This window comes from Equus przewalskii, chromosome 17, assembly GCF_037783145.1.
Source record: "Equus przewalskii isolate Varuska chromosome 17, EquPr2, whole genome shotgun sequence".
Classification (NCBI taxonomy): domain Eukaryota; kingdom Metazoa; phylum Chordata; class Mammalia; order Perissodactyla; family Equidae; genus Equus; species Equus przewalskii.
The window spans coordinates 48,335,956-48,353,210 of NC_091847.1; the positions used below are offsets into that span (position 1 = coordinate 48,335,956).

The 17,255-nt window shown below is 40.7% G+C and overlaps 1 protein-coding gene across 1 annotated transcript in view; it reads right to left on the minus strand.

The window, feature by feature from the left end:
* Window positions 1–17,255, minus strand: part of LRP2 (LDL receptor related protein 2) — a 197,597-nt gene that overhangs the window by 8,115 nt on the left and 172,227 nt on the right. Inside the window, exons 64-75 of the mRNA XM_070580081.1 lie at window positions 16,865–16,996; window positions 15,622–15,753; window positions 13,739–13,882; window positions 11,561–11,726; window positions 9,769–9,897; window positions 8,447–8,667; window positions 7,506–7,682; window positions 4,624–4,743; window positions 2,331–2,421; window positions 1,414–1,481; window positions 1,106–1,223; window positions 464–593 (exon numbers count right to left, since the gene is read on the minus strand). Coding sequence (XP_070436182.1) covers window positions 464–593; window positions 1,106–1,223; window positions 1,414–1,481; window positions 2,331–2,421; window positions 4,624–4,743; window positions 7,506–7,682; window positions 8,447–8,667; window positions 9,769–9,897; window positions 11,561–11,726; window positions 13,739–13,882; window positions 15,622–15,753; window positions 16,865–16,996 — 1,628 coding nt within the window. The remainder of the gene's footprint in view (window positions 1–463; window positions 594–1,105; window positions 1,224–1,413; window positions 1,482–2,330; window positions 2,422–4,623; window positions 4,744–7,505; window positions 7,683–8,446; window positions 8,668–9,768; window positions 9,898–11,560; window positions 11,727–13,738; window positions 13,883–15,621; window positions 15,754–16,864; window positions 16,997–17,255) is intronic.

Genomic DNA, 17,255 nt, shown 5'->3' on the forward strand with positions numbered 1-17,255 from the left:
CAGAGTTGCTATTTGAACCAACCACTAACTCTAAAATCACTGTTTATTCCATCACTATCCATCAGGGGGAAAATAGATGAGACTAGTAAACACTTATTTTCATCCTCCTCCCTTTAAATATACAAAAAGTCACCAAATAAAAGCAGAATATTATGCACTCTCTCTCCTACTCCCTAAAAAAATAAGACTAATTTAAGATTCCAGTTAAACTTAAGACTGTTTATGATTCTAATTCAACAGTGTGGCTTCAAGCAGAGACAAATTTTAATTTTACTACTAATATTTTTAGATACGTTTCTGCAACAAATCTAATGTTTTCTAACTTTGTCTGTATAGTGAAGACTATTCTGAGAGGCATACAGTCTTTCGCTTTTTTTCTAGGTTAATTTTATTCTTAAAGTGTTTCTTTTATAAAACAGTAAAAATGGTAACGTTCAAATAGTCATTTTGAAGCCACACTCACCATCACCATTGATCTGTCAATAGCAGATTCAGGCCCAAAACCAGACACTCCAATATCCATGTTAACATCCGCCCCTGATCTGAAGGTCACTCCATTTCCATTTTCCGAGGATTTGACAAGACTGCTTAAGCTGCAAAGAAGTAAATGAAAGTCATTATTTTTTTAATAATCTTTTGCAATAGTACTCTTTCCTCCATATCGCTAAATCTTACTTAAATGAAATGCTCAATTCACACTCTGAATTTACACATCAAATATGGTGGTAAGTTCTCTTAGCCACCTGGAAGTGTTAAAGCACGTTCCCAAATGCTTGAGATCTAAGACAGGGCCAGTTTGGGACTTGCAGGAATAAAGTCTGGTCCATCCCACAGCCAGCTCTGTTCTCCAGTCTAACCTGAATGCCCACCAATAGGCACCAACCATTTGGACTATCAAACGTGCTTTGCACTCAGGCTTCAAAGAAGCACTTGATTAAGAAGTTGTGATTTGAAGGGACTGCTTTCAGTTCACTACTTTTTGTGTCTGCAGAATAGGTGAACTGTGTAGTGTGCTTTTTTTTTAACTTAAAAAAAAAAACTAAGTTATTCACATGGGCACATTACACAGGTTGCTAAAATCAATATTCTACATAATGAAACTGACCTTGGCAGCTTGGGCAGAGCAGGCAAAAGGGAGCCGGTTCTCCTATAGTGGAAAAAGGCTAACATTGCCAAAGCTCCAATTATGATGATCAGGATGACTGTCAACAGCACGGCCACCGCTGCCATTGAAGAGGGGGGGAAAAGCGAACATATCAACATGCAGAGAAGGAAAAGAGCCAACCGACTTAGCAGTAGAGGCTGGGGTCCACAACCATTCATTCTTCAAAGACTGGGTTAAACAGAACACAAACAGCATTCAATTTAGAGGCTATGAAGTATTTTCAGGTTGCTTATGTTCTCAAAACTTACTTGTTCCTGGAGGGACGCCTTTTGAAAGCCCTGCTTCACAATATTTTCCCATGTAGCCACTCAGACACCTGAAAATAAAAGAAGACTTGTTCACGAGCTGTCGCCTTCTGAGGCTTCTACTGCAATTTTGTAAGCACACCTTGAAGGAGAGAGAGGTTCGACTGAGTAAATTACACGTTGAACAGACAATGTATCCTGTATGACTTTTGTTTATTCCACCAAGAAATAAACAAGCAGAAAGAACAGTAATTTGACTTTGTGGAAATTCACTTTCAGTGGAGTAGCTGTGACGCCTACAGGGTCAGCCTCATCAAAGAAAACCTATTGATGTGTTCTCTAATCTATGGAATTCTGCCTTAGAGAGTAAAAATGGAAACCATGATTGTGTTCTTTCCTTTGATATGTTTTCATTAAATTTTTAAAAGACCTCCATTCATCTTGCTCTGTGATAAAGCTTTCTCAATAATTCTTTTCTTTCCAAATCGTAGGCCCAGTCTCTGCTCATCATGAGTGCCTCGTACTGAAGCAGCTCTGCTGCCAGCTGCTCTCCCACAATCCCATTGTAATTAACCATGCCAGGTGTGTAGGAAAATGCAGGTGCCGTTTCTCTAACTCCTTGCTCCCCAAAGCGTGGCCCACAATTCTGTGGCATCTCCCGGGACCTTGTCAGAAATGCAGAATCCCTGTGCGTGAGGTGGGCATTTGACCCAGATCTCAGGAGGTTCTTAGGCACATTATAGTTTGGGAAGTACTGCTTTAGTTCTCTATGGACTCCCCCAAGGGAGGGCAAGCTGGTTAAGATGTGAAAATTAGTGAACAGGCAAGGTTCCTGTACTTGTTTTTCTAGCTACTTTAAGGTCTTGAATTCCCCCAGAAGAGGCAAGGGCTACAGCTTGGACCTCAACATTTAGACTTACTTGCATTTGGGGAGGTCATTCTCATCAAAATAGCAATTTCCTCCGTGCATACACCTGCATGGGGGGGGCATCATGATGGGACTTTCGATGGCTGCAGAAAGGGAAAGCCATGCATGCGTTAGTCAGCCATACTCAGCAAAGCACCCATACCATGCAAACCTGCTTCAGACCCAGGGGAGTGGGGGAGGGGGTGGACGGGGAAAGGCCAGCTAATTAGTCTTCCTATCAAAACATTATCTTCCCCTTAAGTCAGATGAATTTCCTTATCAATAAGGTCTTGGAGAGTAACATCCATTTGGTGGAAAGATCGAGACAGTTTATAGCATCCCCCACCCCCAAAACAGTGGAGAGATGCTAGACTCTAGAACATACGTTAATAGTTAAAAGAAACTTGTGGTAAAGGAATCTCTTAGGACATTCACGTCCTCATTTGAAGCTGTCAGAATTCTCCGCTGTGAATCCAGTTAACATCAAGAATTCAATTTAGATGCACCTCAAACCTCAATTAAAGGCTCTGAAGCATCAGCGATCCCTCCATCAACAGACAGACACATAGATGCAGATACACAGATGCTTAGTGGACAGTCGGGTAGAGATCGCCTCATTTTTAAGTCCTACAAAACTGTGCTTGCTCTGGGTCCCTGCTCCAGCTCAGCCCCCACATACTCTCTGGATGTGCCTGAAGGGTCATTCGTGTTTCCATGTCTTACACCTAGAAGATGCTCAAAAAGTATTTATCCCGCCTGTGTTTATTCAAGGTGTTCGGATACGCTTCTAGCTCAGTCCCTCAATTTGAGTCTCTACTCAAAGTTCACTTGATCAAGGGGCCTTCCAGGAAATGTCTGTCTAAAAAGGCAACCGACTCCCACCCCACCCTCATCCCTCTTACCTGCTGTAGGTTTCTCCTCTTATTTTTACCACCTAATGTTATATATTTATTGGGTTCTCTATTTATTGTGCTACTAGAATATAAAAGCCCCACAAGAGCAGGGTATTTGTCTGTTTGCTCCCTTCTGTTATCTCCAGCACTTAGAACAGTGCCTAGCACATAGCAGGCACTTAATAAATACTTATCAAATTAATTGATTAATTGATATACCAAACCGAGACCGTATATGGAATGATTACCATCATTAACGTGCTTACTTTGGTTAATGTCTTTTTAAACAGAAATCTTAATATGATCCACTTGGCAAAAAATGTAAATGAGGAAGTAGATTAGATGACAACTTGCACAACACGTCTCCTTCAACATGAAATTGTAAACAAACGTCAGAACGATCCATCTACAGCACAGAACGAATCTCAAAAGCTTGAAATTGTCCTTTTGTTCAAAATATCGCTAGGTATTGTCATCTTGCCAATATTTCCCCCGTGGCGCTAGGATGAGAGTGGGGATAGGGGAAGGGAGGCGGAGGAAACAGTTTTTTATCCCCGATTTCATTCTCTAAACCTCCCAACTTTTCAGGCTGCCTGGGAAGTCAGAAAGTGGTGCCTTGTTTAACCACTTGCTCCACCTGGTGGTAGAAGGTGGTTAAGCCTCTTCATTTCTCTGTTAACTAAAACTGGGGGAAGGCTGCTAGTGAACCACAGGATGATTTTTTTTTTTTTTTAACGTGCTTATCAAGCATCGGATCCTAGTTAGGGACACTATTTATTCCCCATGGCTTATTAACTCCTTAATTTAAGAGTCACTGAAGAAAGGTCTTGCCAAGAATAGATCATCCACAGCATTTGGGATGAGAATTAAACCACTGCTTCCTTATTCCAGACCTCATCTCCCAACAGCATAAGGCACCTCCTGAAATGTGGCCCTTCTTCAGTTGTCAAAACTTTGAAATGAGCATGTGAGGAAAACATGAACTCCTCTAGCCCTCCCCTCTGTACTTCATAAGCCCCCCACCTCAGGAACCTGGTTCTCACCTCGAGGAACTCCTGATAAGGCTGAATGGATTCTGGGGTGACAGGAATCCAGTATGGGGAAGAGAAAGGAGGAAGAGCCCTTATAGAAAACTCATTCTTCAAAATGTCTTTACAAAACAACATAACAGATCTTAGCAAATAATTCCCAGAAAGCCCTGGAACACAAGATCTGTTTGGCCCCTCACTCAGCTCTGTGCATATTTCCCACATCTCTCCTCTCTCCTTCTAGCCATCCCCACTCTATTCTGTAAAGAACCCAGCAGGCAGGGCTCCTCAGGCTCCTGAAGAATGGGAAGCACAGGTAGGGAACTGACTGCAGAAGGCAGAGTAGCTCTCCCAGGCCCCGTGGCTGCCCAGGCAGTGCTCCTACCTGCATTACACTCGGTGATGCTCCCCGCTATAAAGGTGGAGCCTTGGGGACAGGCACAGCTGTAGCCTCCAGGTCTCAGGAGGCAGAGGTGGCTGCAGACCTTTTTACAGCGGTTGGGTACTGGAAAGCAGATAAGAACAGTGGTTAGGTGCTGAGGAGGAAATGAAAACCCCCAACCAAGGATATGCCCATCAACTGAGCTGTGCACCGGCCAGGTGATAGGAGAGACCAGGCAGCATCCCAACACTCCTAAGCCATGTGCAGCTTGGACCTGGCTACTCACCCTCATTTAAACTACCGTCCCCTGCCACCCCACCAAGTGGCACAGTCTCTCCCTGTGCCTTCCATGCCACTCATTTTCTACTGGCATCGCTTATTTCCTCTATTGCCCTGGCAGGTTTGGAAGGTAGGTGTGTGTATGATTCACTGAATGACCTCAAAAACTAATCAGTGCTAAGCAATCTGAGATGGTTCAAAATACCAGCAAGAGCCCATTATTACATCAAGATTTGTCATTGCCCAAATTCGGATAGCTCATAATGTGTGGTCCCTCCAAAGCATACATTGGACGTGATTTCCAGTCCCACCTTCCAAGGAGAACTTTTCCTGGGCTTCAGTTTCCTAATTTTCAAGATAAGGGAATTTAGAGCTATGATTATCAGAATCACCTGGGAGCTATTCACAACTATTGATGCCCAGTCACAGAAATTCAGATTTAAATTGGCCTGGGATGAAGCTCAAGTATTACTGTTAAAAGCTCCTTAGGTAATTCTAGAGTCTTCTGAATTCTACCTTAGCATATATTATGATTTATCCAAGGAATAAATGATCTCTAAATTGCTTCCCACACTAACATTCTGTGATCCTGATACTCTGTCATCCAAAATATAACCATAGGCAAGGCATGGCTATAAAATAACGACAGATTCCAAAAGCCTCACTCCAAATCTGTGCCATTAACATTTCTTCAGCTCTCTAGAGCAGAGCTTTTCAAACTTCAATGTAATAAAAATCACCTGGGGAATCTGATTCAAAGGGCTAGGGTGGGGCCTGAGGGTCTGCATTTCTACCCATCTCCCATAGGATACTAGTGCTACTGGTCCACACTCTGAGTAGGACCTGGAGCAGGGATTCTCAAAATGTGGTCCCTGAACCAGCAACGTCAGCATCACCTGGGAAATTGTTGGAAGTGCAAATTCTTAGGCCACCTCAGGCCTGTTAAGGCAGAAGCCCTTCAGGTGGGAGCCAGCCATTTGTGTTCAACAAGCTCCTAGATGATTCTGATGTATCCTAAAAATTGAGAACTATTCGTCCAGAGTAAATGCTAATCTGCCACAGCTGGGCTGGGTCTAGGGCCTACACGGCATTCAGTACTTTCCAAAGGGGGCCCAGAGCATCAGCTGGCTGAGATGCTTTTCAGGGGATGTCTCCAGATCTTCCTCTGCCTGACTCCTAACCTGCTCTCTCTCCAGGGGCCAGAGGGGGCTCACCCGGTGTATTGTGCTCTCCCCTCCTGCCTTTAAAACTGCCAAGCATGAGAGCCACAGGAGCATTTAGGACACAAGACCTATTATATTGTGGAGTCCCGAGTGTTTTGGAGAGGGGGCTGGAGAATGGCAATCACTACCAGCAACATAAGGGAGAGAGGACCTAGAAAAGGTGTTTGCCGCCAGTATAACCCCCTGGGAATCTCAGCTCTGGGTTCCAACTAGCCAAGGCTGATCAGGGTCTCCGAGTATCAGTGGACTCAAGGGGACCTCAGGCTCCACCTTGGTTTCACAGAACAGGGATAGAAATGGAGGTGACTTGTCACACACGGCCAAAGAATTCAGTCTGGAACTAGGTATAATGATGATTGGAACAGAACAGAAAGACCCTGAGATTTGGGGTTGAATGGAATTAAATTTAAAAATCATGTCTGAGTTTAAAACTCATCCTGTGGTTGTGTGACTTAGGCACACGGGTTACTAAATCTCTCCTATCCACAGTTTCCTTATTTGTGAGAAGAGAACAAAACCTCTTTAAATAGTTTTGGAGAAGATTAATTGAAGTAACAGATGTCTGGGTTAACACTGAAGAGAGAACCTGACACAGAGGACTTAGTCCATTTCCTTCCCTCACTTCAAAAACTTCCCTTCCCTTTCAGCTTACTCCACACAACGGTGAAGGATGACTTAGAACACAGTTAACCTGATGAAGGAGGACTCAGAACTAAGAAAACGAGAAAGAAGGGAGGGGGCAGAAATGCATCTGACTGACAATTTTAAACTAAGGCTCACGTAGCTCAGGATAACTTGACGAGCCTGGGCCTTGCAAATGCAAGAGTGGGTAAGACTTCTGATGTCCATGAAACCCATTTTGTGACCTGTTAACCCAACTCACATTTTGCAGAGGTCTGATGACTGCTGGATTCTGGAGCCTAGAAGTACGTACCCATAACTCCAAACCCAATGAAGACTGAATTTTTTTTTTTGGCTGAGGAAGATTTGCCCTGAGCTAACATCTGTTGCCAATCTTCTTCTTTTTGTATGTGAGCTGCCACCACAGCATGGCCACTGACAGACAAGTGGTGTAGGTCCACGCCTGGAAACCGAACCTGGGCCACCAAAGTAGTGTGCACCAAACTTAACCACTAGGCCACTGGGGCTGGCCCAGGATTGAAATATTTTTACTTCATATCTGCTGGTACTGCACACAATTTCATTCACCCTCCAGTTTTATCTTTCTTTGGTCAAAATGGTTTAAATACACACACACCTCTTTCATGCACTGAGAGATCAGCAGATTATTATCCACTACCATTTTCCAACAATAGAGCCATTAATTTGAAAGAAGTTTTCCCCAGATAATAAGGAACATTGTCTTCCAAGGTTGGCGATTACCTGATTGATTATATCTGTACTGCTGAAAGATTCGAACTTGAGTGAGCCAAGGATTCACTACCAGCATTTTCTCTTTCTCATCTCGCCCAAATTTATCCTGCTTCCATACTTCTCCTTTATCCTTAGATATCCAGTATAACTCGCCCTCGAAGATATCCAGACTATAAGGGTTCACTGCTGCTTACCCCCAGGGGAAAAACAAAACAAAACAAGGTTATTGAAAAGAAAATACCCTAGCCCCACTTTTATGTCAAATGTCACTCTGCTTGAATTAATCCCTAATGCAACGCCTTGAAATCCCAGAAACATTCAGGAAGACTTTCTGTACATGTGACTGCGAAAGTGTCCTGCCTGGGAGATCAGGATGACAGAAATTACACTACTGGCTGACCTCAATTATAGTGGACTTCCTCAATTTCAAGTTGCTGATTTTATTTTATTTTTCATAAACAATTTGTATGGCAGAGATTTTGTTTTTTTCTTTGAACATAAGACACCACTTAGGAAACCTGCTATGTGCTGGATTGTTGCAGTTCTGCAGAGTCTAGATGAGAAAACAAAATGCTTCTCTCCTTCTAGACATTTCCAGTTGGACAAAATAAACTATCTAGCATATTAAAGACTAATGTGTCTAGAAGTGGCTAGACATGGATTACCATTGGCACACACGAGCGCCATCTCTGTCCAGGCAACCTCACAGGAAACTCAGTTATTTCAATATCTGCTGCTGAGAGCACTTAAAAAAAAAATTATGTAAAAAGAACAAAAAGGACTTAATTATTGCTAATGGGTCCATTTTAATTTAAATCAGCAGCTAGGAGTCCAGCAGAGTGGTTTCTAACAATATAAACCATTTTCTAAGATCAGGGATCCTTCTTGAGAAAATGGGCAAAGAGAATGGGAAATATATTAATCGATCATTTAATATATTAAATTCTAACCTGCATTTACAACGGTTCTCCTATCAGTCCCATCATGTTTCATGGTTTCAATAACGTTCTCCTTGAAGTCACTCCAGTAGATCTGGTCATTGTTCAAATAATCAATAGAAAGGCCAGTTGGCCAACCAAGGTCCTCTTTAACCAGGATGATCCGATGCTGCCCATCCATCCAGGCAGACTCGATTTTAGGCTCTTTGCCCCAGTCAGTCCAGTACATAAGCCTGTAACAGAAGGTTTTCCCATTGCAGCTTCATCTAGTGGAGCTTCTCCACTAAAGCAGAGCACGGACTTCCAACAGGGAAATCAGCTGGTTTTCACGGAGTCCTGGGTACTAAGTGATGCTGTTTTTACACTTTACAGAAGACAGGGAAAGAAAATGGGGAGCTGGTGCATCTGTGGTCTACCCTTTCTGAAAACTAGACTTCCTCAATAGAAATTGGCCAGCCCTGTCCAAGGATATACATTCAGACCCTTTAAAACATATAATTACAATTATTGAATGCCAATGTGTGGGAGGCAGTGTCCTGTGTTTGGGATGTAACAGAGAACAAAACAAAAATTCCTACTCTCGTAGAGGTAACATTCTAACTTTTTAAAAATGTATTATTTTTCACCCAGTTAATACTTATGTGTAGAAGAATCAAGTAGACCAAGGATTGCACCACTTCAAATACCTAGAAAGGACCAGGCAGGCAAGATAAACGAGTGGAGCAGAGCAGTTATGAACGTCGAGTGACGGGGAGAGCAAGGCTCTGTCTGAAAGGTCCAGGCAATAGTGCATCAAGGAAGGCATCCCTACCCAGTGTTATCAGTTCTCCTGATTTTTCAAGCCAAAAACACAGATATTTTTAAAAAAATTTTAAATGTTAGCAACTAAGTAAAAAAAAAAATTTAAATAACTTAAAGCTCTGTATAGTTCAAGTCAAATATGTCTATGGGCCATTTTAGTCCACTAGCCACCACTTTATAGCCTCTAGTCCTAATCAGATATAGACCTAGACCTGATAGACCAAGAGGTCTATCCCTAAATTCCTAAATAGAATCCTTAAATTCTATTGAAAAAATGCGTGAATTTTAGACAAGCTGGACTGTGGAAAAAATGTAGCCAGAGGACTTCCCCTCACACAGCATTGGTCTGAAGCCTAGTTGCTCCTAAATGATCTTTAGAGTATATTACAATTCTTAAAAATAGTCACAGAAACCACCCAAAAACAGTCCAAGAACAATTTGAGTAGAATGGGGAGAAAATAATGAAAGACATGTAATTTTTTGAGAATCCAGTGGAAAATATCTAGAACATTAAGATCCCTTCAAGTACTTACCCTAGTTTGGGATTCACAACCACTGCCGCTGGTTGATCCAGTTGGGTGGAAATCAGCCACTTTCTGTACCTTCCATCAAGTTTAGCCACCTCAATCCGTTGACTCTTGGCATCTGACCAGTAAATATGCCTGAATTTAGAGAGACAAAAATGTCTGAAAAGTCTGGACTGGTCACTTCTGGGAAGGAGGTTTGAAGATGAGAGCAGATACTTTGGCAGTTCTGGCCGGCAAGACAGCTACTCAAATACCAGTGATTGGAGCACAATCTCCCTCGCTCAGAAATGCCCCATGCCAAGGGGACATCTTTGGAAGGTTACAAGTGGAGGAATGAGGAATGGAGGAGACTCCTGCCTGATCAGGAAAAGCAGCTGAATCATCCAGGATCAGTAATGACGGTGGACCTCACATCTGGCATTATTATATGACACAGCCCTCCAAGTAGAAGTCTTAAGGCACTATTGGGTCAGCCCTTTAAATTCTGAATGCCCGTGAGTTGGCTTCCTCCTCAGCCAAGAGCCCCGTTGGAATCAACAGGAAGCTGGCATCCGTTCCAAGAATGAGTAGAAATAGCCTTTCAAAATAACAAGCTCAGCCAGGCCATCCTGCCCTTATTCCATCCCTAAGGCTGCAGGTCTCAGTCTCTCCCAAGCGGAAAGAGTTCCATCAGTTTCTAAATTCACTCATTCGTGAAGGCTGGGAGAGAGGTAAAACTTCAAACAAGAAGACAGATCTGCCATCGCCTGGTTGGTTTTCAGGAAGGAAGTGTTCAAGTCTAGAGTTTCAAGTTCTTGACTCTCTGAGGCCTTGTTTCCTGACAGAAAATGCTAAAATGAGTCTCCTGTTAGCCTGCGGGCACAGTGGGGACCTAATTAACTTCTTCAGAGATGCTCAAGTTTTCCAGGAACACCAAACAAGTTTGTTAAAAGGTGAAAATTGATTTATACTGCCAAGACTCTGCATTCTCCCAGGGGGCAGCAGGCCCCTGAGCCTTCCCTCTCAAATGTTTTTCTATTATTAATTCATTTTCAAGGACATAGGCGATTCTATGAATGCTTGAGCTCTGATTCCAACCTAATGTAATCACTTTCTACAAATGTGACTCCAATGCAAGGCTCTTCCTTGAAGAAGGAGCTTACTGACTTTTCCTCATCAGTTTGTATTTCATGCATCTACTGATAAACCTACTTACGGTTCTTACTTAGGAATCATCCAAAATGTGTGGCTCTGGTCCCTGGGGATCTAGAAGGTCTAAAAAGAGCAGAATAGAGCCAACACCTCTACTAACAAAAAACCCGAAGATTAAACAGGAAAGTCAAATTTCCAATCGGTTCAGATGACATAGCCTGCTAAAAACACAAGATGTGGATTATTTCTCCCTGAAATAATTATCAGAGAGAAAATATTTCATCTCAACTGCTTTGCTGGGAGAACTGTGAGGCTGGCCCATTTCTTCACAAAATGAACAGTGCCACCATACTGAAAGTTAATTTTGGAATCCAGAACTCTGTTGGCAAAAATGCTCTCCTAGATATAACATAGATTCTTGACCTTGGTGCTTTCCCAAACTTTTCCATGGCACACAGAGAATATAGGAAATGATCATGTTTATATGACATGCTGGGGTAAGCAGAGATGGTTGCTGGGGCTAGAGCAAGACCAGGCAACACTCAGCTGCATCAGTGGCTGAGTATACCCATATCCAGGTCCAGCTTAATGCATATGCCCAAGCAAGCAGTAGGGAGCTCCAGCCAGGAAAATAGAACAGGCAAGAGGGGAATATGGCTAAACTAACCTTCCAACCCAGTCCACTGCTAATCCATCTGGCTGCGCTATGTATTTCAGGTCCAAGTTAACTTCCTGCACGATATTATTGTTTTCAGATTCGAAGTTGGGGATGTAGGCACGTTTGATAGCACCAAAATTAGAGCCATGTCCTAGCACAGTGTAATATACGACACCTGCAGAGACAAGAAACGCAGGTTAGCTTCACATCAAGAACATCAGGTAAGGGGGGAAGCGGGGTCTAATCAGGTGAAGTGCTGTACACATCTCTACCTTCTTATTGTTCCTATAATACTAATAATTCAATTACACCAATATGATCAAACTTCAAAACCAATCACACTTAAGCTATTAGCTACAAATGCTTCAATTTATAACTAATTGATACTGACTTAGTTGTCTCTATTTGAAGGTAATTTATTAAAATATATTTCAGCCAAGAGCCTATTTACTCTGTTTGGGATCAAGTTCTGGTTTCCAGCAATTCTACTTTTAGGAATTTATGCTTCAAGTACACTCAACTTGTGCAAAATGATACATACACGATGCCCACTACAGCAGTTTTTAAAAACCGAAACGTTATTAACAATGAAATGCCCATCCATAAGAAATAAGTTAAAGAAATAAACTGTGGCATATCCATGCAGTATAATACAGTGCAGTGCAAAAAGAATGAGGAAGCTCTTTACATCCTAACATAAAAATGTCTTCAATATATTGGTGAGAGAAAAAACGAGGATGCAGAACAGCGTGTATGGCATACTCCACTTTGTGTCTGAAAAGGGAGGGAGAATATATTTGTATGAACAGAATATGTATATATTTCCTTATAAATGAATAAACTATCTCTGGATAGTAACTGAATGGCTGGGTTCAGCAATGGGAAGGAGATGTTTCACTGTATATCCTGTTTTGTTTTTTTTAATATTGGACTATGTGAAGTATTATCTACTAAACCTTTTAAAAATGGAAACTAATTAGCCAAAAATTACAAAATAAAAAACTTTATAAAACAAACAAACAAACAAAAAGTTTTGGTTTCCGAAACAAAATGTATAGATAAACTAGGGGCAGGCTGTTGAGAATTTGAAACCATACACAATAACTGGCAATAAAGAAGCCAGAAGGATGAGAAGTCCTATTTTATGTACAGACTAAAGAATAGTGGACAGCAGGCATTTTTAAAAGCATAGGAAGACTGTGACTTTTAAGTAGTATACTTTCTTAGGTATATACCATTCTTGAAAAGCTTATTGTATTACATAACTAAGTGTGAAAACATAATAATAAATCTTACATTGCATAGTTATTGATAGTTTGCAAAAGCATTTTCACATCTTTTCTCTCTTTTGATCTTCAAAACAACTCTCAGAGGTAGGCAAGCAGAAAAAGATTACTGCTCCTATTTTCAGATAAGAAATGGAGATCCAGAGAATTGCTACAATTATTTAAGGTCATAAAGCTAGTGGATGAGGGAGACAGGCATAGAAGACAAGTTTTCTGATTCCTGCTCACTACCATCTTCTACATACCATTCAGAGCCATGAGATACTCAACGGCAAGCATTACTCAATTTTTCATTCATTGAACTAAATTTTTTGAGCACCCACCACATACACTGTACTAGATGTTGGGTCAGGTGCTGGGCACAAAGTCATAAATTAGACAGTCTCTAGTTCCAAAAAGCACATGGTTATGGGTAGGGAGAAAAATATGTGGACAACTAGCTGTAACTCAATGTAACACGTGCTTTAGTAAAAGCATGTATAAAGTGCTACAGGATCATGAGTGAGCAATCATGGGACTGTGCTGGGAGGCATTAAAGAAGATGTCACAGAGGAGGTGACATTTGAACTGGGTCTTTGAAGTTTGAGTAGAAATTTTCCAAGTGTACAATGGTGGCGATGAACAAGATGTGCATGAGCAAAGACAAGGAGATGAGCAAAAACAAAGGGAGAGGAGGTGGTCCCAAAAGGATAACCCCCGGAGACGGAAAAAGGTTTGGTGAGAAGTCAGGAAAGGTTGGCTGGAATCCATAGCCATGCTAAGGTGTCTGAAGCATGGTAGATAGGAGGGACTTCCTCTTCCACTCATGCAACAAAATTTACTCATTACAAAATAAATTCCCAAAGTTCAATATCTTATAATTCAATTAATATCAATGACAGATGCCAAAGTTCATACTCACTGAGATCTATGCCGTCGGGATCCCAGTCATAATCAATAGCCTGAATATGCTCCTCATCTTCAAGATAATCTGCGTACTTCTCAGATGAGAGATTATATTTTCGAATTCGCACATTTTCAGCCAGCAGGAACAAAGGAGGATTACCTGGAAACAAACAAAGGGAAGCTTTACTGTTTGAATTCTGGCTGAATTTTTTTTTTTTTTGGTATACAGTAGGATATAAAATAGCAGGAATCCTCTCCCTCTTTAAACAAAAATGAGTTTTTATAGGAGTCTGACAATCTCTGCTAATGAAGAGAGCTAACTATCCAACTGGGTTGCAAAATCCATAACTGTGGACATTCTCATCTCCATTTCAGGTGGAAAGCTAACATTTCTCTTAGGGATCTTCTCAGTTCTTTATTCTCTGTTGTCAGTGGGAAAAAGTTTAGAGCAAGGAAATGCTGAGACCCCTAGATAGCATCCTCTTTTCCGTTGATTTTTCTCTTTATTCACTGACAATAAAATAGACACGATTGTAGACATTCGGTCTCACAGTAGAAATGCAATATGTATAAGCTTACTAAAAGTATTCCAGAAAGTCTACATTCTTTACTCTGTCTTAATGACAGATTTTATGATTCTTAGAGCAGGTAATCAGCACCACGACCCAATTTAGCTTCTAGCTAATAACAAAAAACAGCTTGCTCTTGGTTTTTTAAAAATTTTTTTACTTAAAGCAGCTATGTAAATGGTGACTCATCCTGGGATGCATTATCTAGAATTATTTAAATTTAATTTACTTTCATAATGTCAATCAAATCCAATTTAAGTAGCTTTTGAAAGTTCATTTTATACATTTCTTCTATCTTGACATTATGTTTTATATGAATATTCTAATTTATTTCAGTTATCTTAGTTAAAAGATTTAAACCATTTTTAATTTGCGGCTTAATCACCAAGCCAACTGTTCAAATGCCTTTACCCTAGTTTTCACTCAGTGTCAAAAATGTTTGGACAGTAAAATATTTAAGTATGCCAATCAAATGTATGCTTTAAAAGTCCAATTTGTATGAAGAAACTGAACAGCTTTTTTACTCTTAATTTGAAAAATAAAATGCTATTTTCTTATCAAGTTCCTTAAACTCTAATACAAACTTAAAATTCAAATCTGTAAGATCATTAAGACCTATACATTTTAACTGAGATATGCTGGTTTAGGTTAGACCTCTGGAAATTTGGACTGTAAGACTTCTAATTTATAGTCTTTCTCTTTTGTCATTTCTATCTAATGCTAACTACTGCTTTCTATCAGGCCTGATTCTCAGATACTGGCATTAACTTAAAATGTAGAGCTAATGACTGAAGTTACGAATAAGCCAAGCTCTTTCTGTCTGTCATCAGTAGTCCATAAATGATATAAAGGGATATGTCAACAGCATCTTTGATTTGGCCCAATTGAGTGTGACTGTTGTTTGTGGCCCACCTTGGATTAGAGGGCCTCACACCTTGATGGCAGTGCAGTGGGAGCCAGAGGGATTCATCAACTGCCTTCCATTGACAACCAAACTATAGGCAAGTTTTCTTGTTTGAATCTTCTGGAGAGTGTCGTCTTGTCCACTTTCTGAAGTTTTTACCAAGGTGGACAAGAGGCTAAGGCCAGAATAATAAGCTCTATAACATCTAACTCTTGTTTTAATTCATATGTATTTGTTGGGGGATTGTAGTTATTGTTTTAATCTACCAGAGGAAGAGAAAGAGGAGACTGGATGAGTGTTGAAAGAAAAGTAACTGGTGAATTAAAAATAAGACTCTGAGAGTCTAAAGTTTGTTTTCCGGTATATTGTACTCCTCAGCATTTATTTCTCCGAAAGTCAATTAATCACGACATGAACCCATCATACCATCAGCTGCGCACCGTTTTCCATAGTCATCACCCATAGACTTGAAGCCTTGGGCACAGGAACATTCATAACTTCCTTTGGTATTGTGGCAGTTCTGGGGACAAACCCCAAATTGCTCACATTCGTTGATGTCTGTAGGCAAAATAAAACCAAATATGCAACATCTGCTTCCATCCATTCCTTAGAGACCCTGCTTCTATTTAAATCCACATTCATAAGCAATTAGGACCGAGAAGATTGCAGATGAAAATAAGCAATGATACCAACATTTGTGGAACACTTACCAACTTTCAGATACTGTTTCACATGCTTTTCATGTCTTTTCCTCATTTATTCTTCCAAAAAGATCCTATAAGGTATGGACTACTATTAAACCCTAAGTCCCAAAGCTGGTAAGCGATGAAGACAGAGTTTACACTGAAATAGTTTGACTCTGTACAACAGCAGAACAAGATTGCCCCTTTCAGGAAGCAGCTGTTGTGTTGTTGTTTGAAACCAATTCCCTTCTGCTAACTAGCTTCAGGAAGGGGAGTCATTGCTCTGGTTTTTCAACTGAGTTCTAAAGCTTCAGCTTCCAAAAGAACTGTTCCAGTCATCCGAGTATAGCACATAATGAGTTAGAAACAGTAAATTCAAATAATAAAAGACACTGAAAAGCATACTCATCACTTGCTCTCTTGATTAGATACCTTCTGACTCCATACCTTAGAACGCACTTACGTCTGACATAAGTAGATGCGTAATAAATATGTGTTGTTTAGCTTCAGATGAAGAAAGTTAGACTCGTGTTTGTTAAAAAAAAAATTCCATCTCACACATTGATACAATAAGCAGCCATCAGCACCGAGACCTTCATAAATCATATCAATTCCACAGACATTACAGATGATGGGCTATCTGCCCATTGCTCTGGGAGGCAGTGGTAACATAGCATGGAAAATAAGCAATTGGCATCCAAGTGTTTTGGTTTTTTTCATGACCCAAGAATTTAATGAGGAAAATAGATCTTGATACTTGCCATCATTGGTTATAGACATCAGGAATGTATAGCTAACAACCTCATTCAGAACTGATCATCACCCTCTAACATTAAATTATTGGTGTACCTGAGTATTTTAATGAACTAGAACCATGAGTTTAGCCCCATTAAGAGAATTAAACAGTGGTTTAATAAAAGCGAATGAGTGGAGAACCTAAAAAGTACAAGGTTCTCCTAACAGAAATTGGAGGAAATGTACTCTACCATCACAAGAGTTTCTGTCCAAAGTACTGGCTTTGAATCCAGGTCTACAGGTGCAGATAAATCCTCCTTCCTTTAATTGGGTACAATTATGTTCACATAGATTCTCAGCACATGATCTTTCTTTTCCTGTATCTGAAAAACAAAATTCCAGCATTACAAATGAAAGGTATAAACCAAGTCAGCCAAAAATACAGTCAGGTGGTGTATCAGAAGGAACACCTACCCACAGCCAACTATAGGAATTCTTGAGATGACCCCTTTCCATAACCCTATGTAGAGGATCAGGGGCCTCTCTATTCAGATATCTGGTAATGGCCTGAACGCCATTTACACAACTGTATGTAATGTTAGATCTTTAAGGCAATTTTCTCATTATACTCAGCACTGTCAG